Consider the following 632-nt stretch of genomic DNA (forward strand, 5'->3'; position numbering starts at 1 on the left):
CAGCTCTTTGTTCCTGGCCGCCTCGGCCCTGTGCTGCTTGTCCAGCTCGGGCATCTCCTTGAGCATCTCCTGTATCTTCTGCTCTCCCGGGGTCACGAGCGCAAAGAGCGCGGAGCCCACACCGGCTCCGGCACCCAAAAGCGCGCCCACGATCAGCACCTTCCGCACGACCTCCATGGACGACTAAGACCTGGCGACCAGGGAAGCGGCTTCTCGCTCCTCCCGCAGCCTAGAACGCACCATCTTCACACACAGAAGCCTATGGCAGCAGTTATTGTGTCAATCCAGCTGGTTGGAGATCTTTCTCCTCTTCACTGACTCTCCACTCTTCCCAATAGCATGTCCTTCTCCAAGGAATAGCCCCTCCTAGAACATGCACTACGTAGGTGAAATGAAGCCTCGTCATTCTTGCCCCATAGAGCAATCCACCTGCACCCTCTCTACGACATATCTATTCTCCTGGACATTCATGGGATGTTCAGAGCTCTTTTTCAACACACTACTGCTCAAAGGTATAAATTCTTCTTCTGTCATCCTTATTCATTGTCCAGCTCTCAGGTGCATGGCAAGTAATGGGAAAGACTATTGCCTGAATCAGATACACCTTAGTCCTCAAACTAACATCACCACTT

At 52.4% G+C, this 632-nt stretch overlaps 1 protein-coding gene across 1 annotated transcript in view; it reads right to left on the minus strand.

Moving 5' to 3' along the window:
• Positions 1–177, minus strand: part of LOC102872943 (UPF0723 protein C11orf83 homolog) — a 20,710-nt gene extending 20,533 nt beyond the window's left edge. Inside the window, exon 1 of the mRNA XM_006885921.1 lies at positions 5–177. Coding sequence (XP_006885983.1) covers positions 5–177 — 173 coding nt within the window. The remainder of the gene's footprint in view (positions 1–4) is intronic.
• Positions 178–632: the final 455 nt, after the last annotated feature.

This window comes from Elephantulus edwardii, unplaced genomic scaffold (genome assembly GCF_000299155.1).
Source record: "Elephantulus edwardii isolate Elephantulus edwardi_28Jun2011 unplaced genomic scaffold, EleEdw1.0 scaffold00045, whole genome shotgun sequence".
Lineage (NCBI taxonomy): Eukaryota > Metazoa > Chordata > Mammalia > Macroscelidea > Macroscelididae > Elephantulus > Elephantulus edwardii.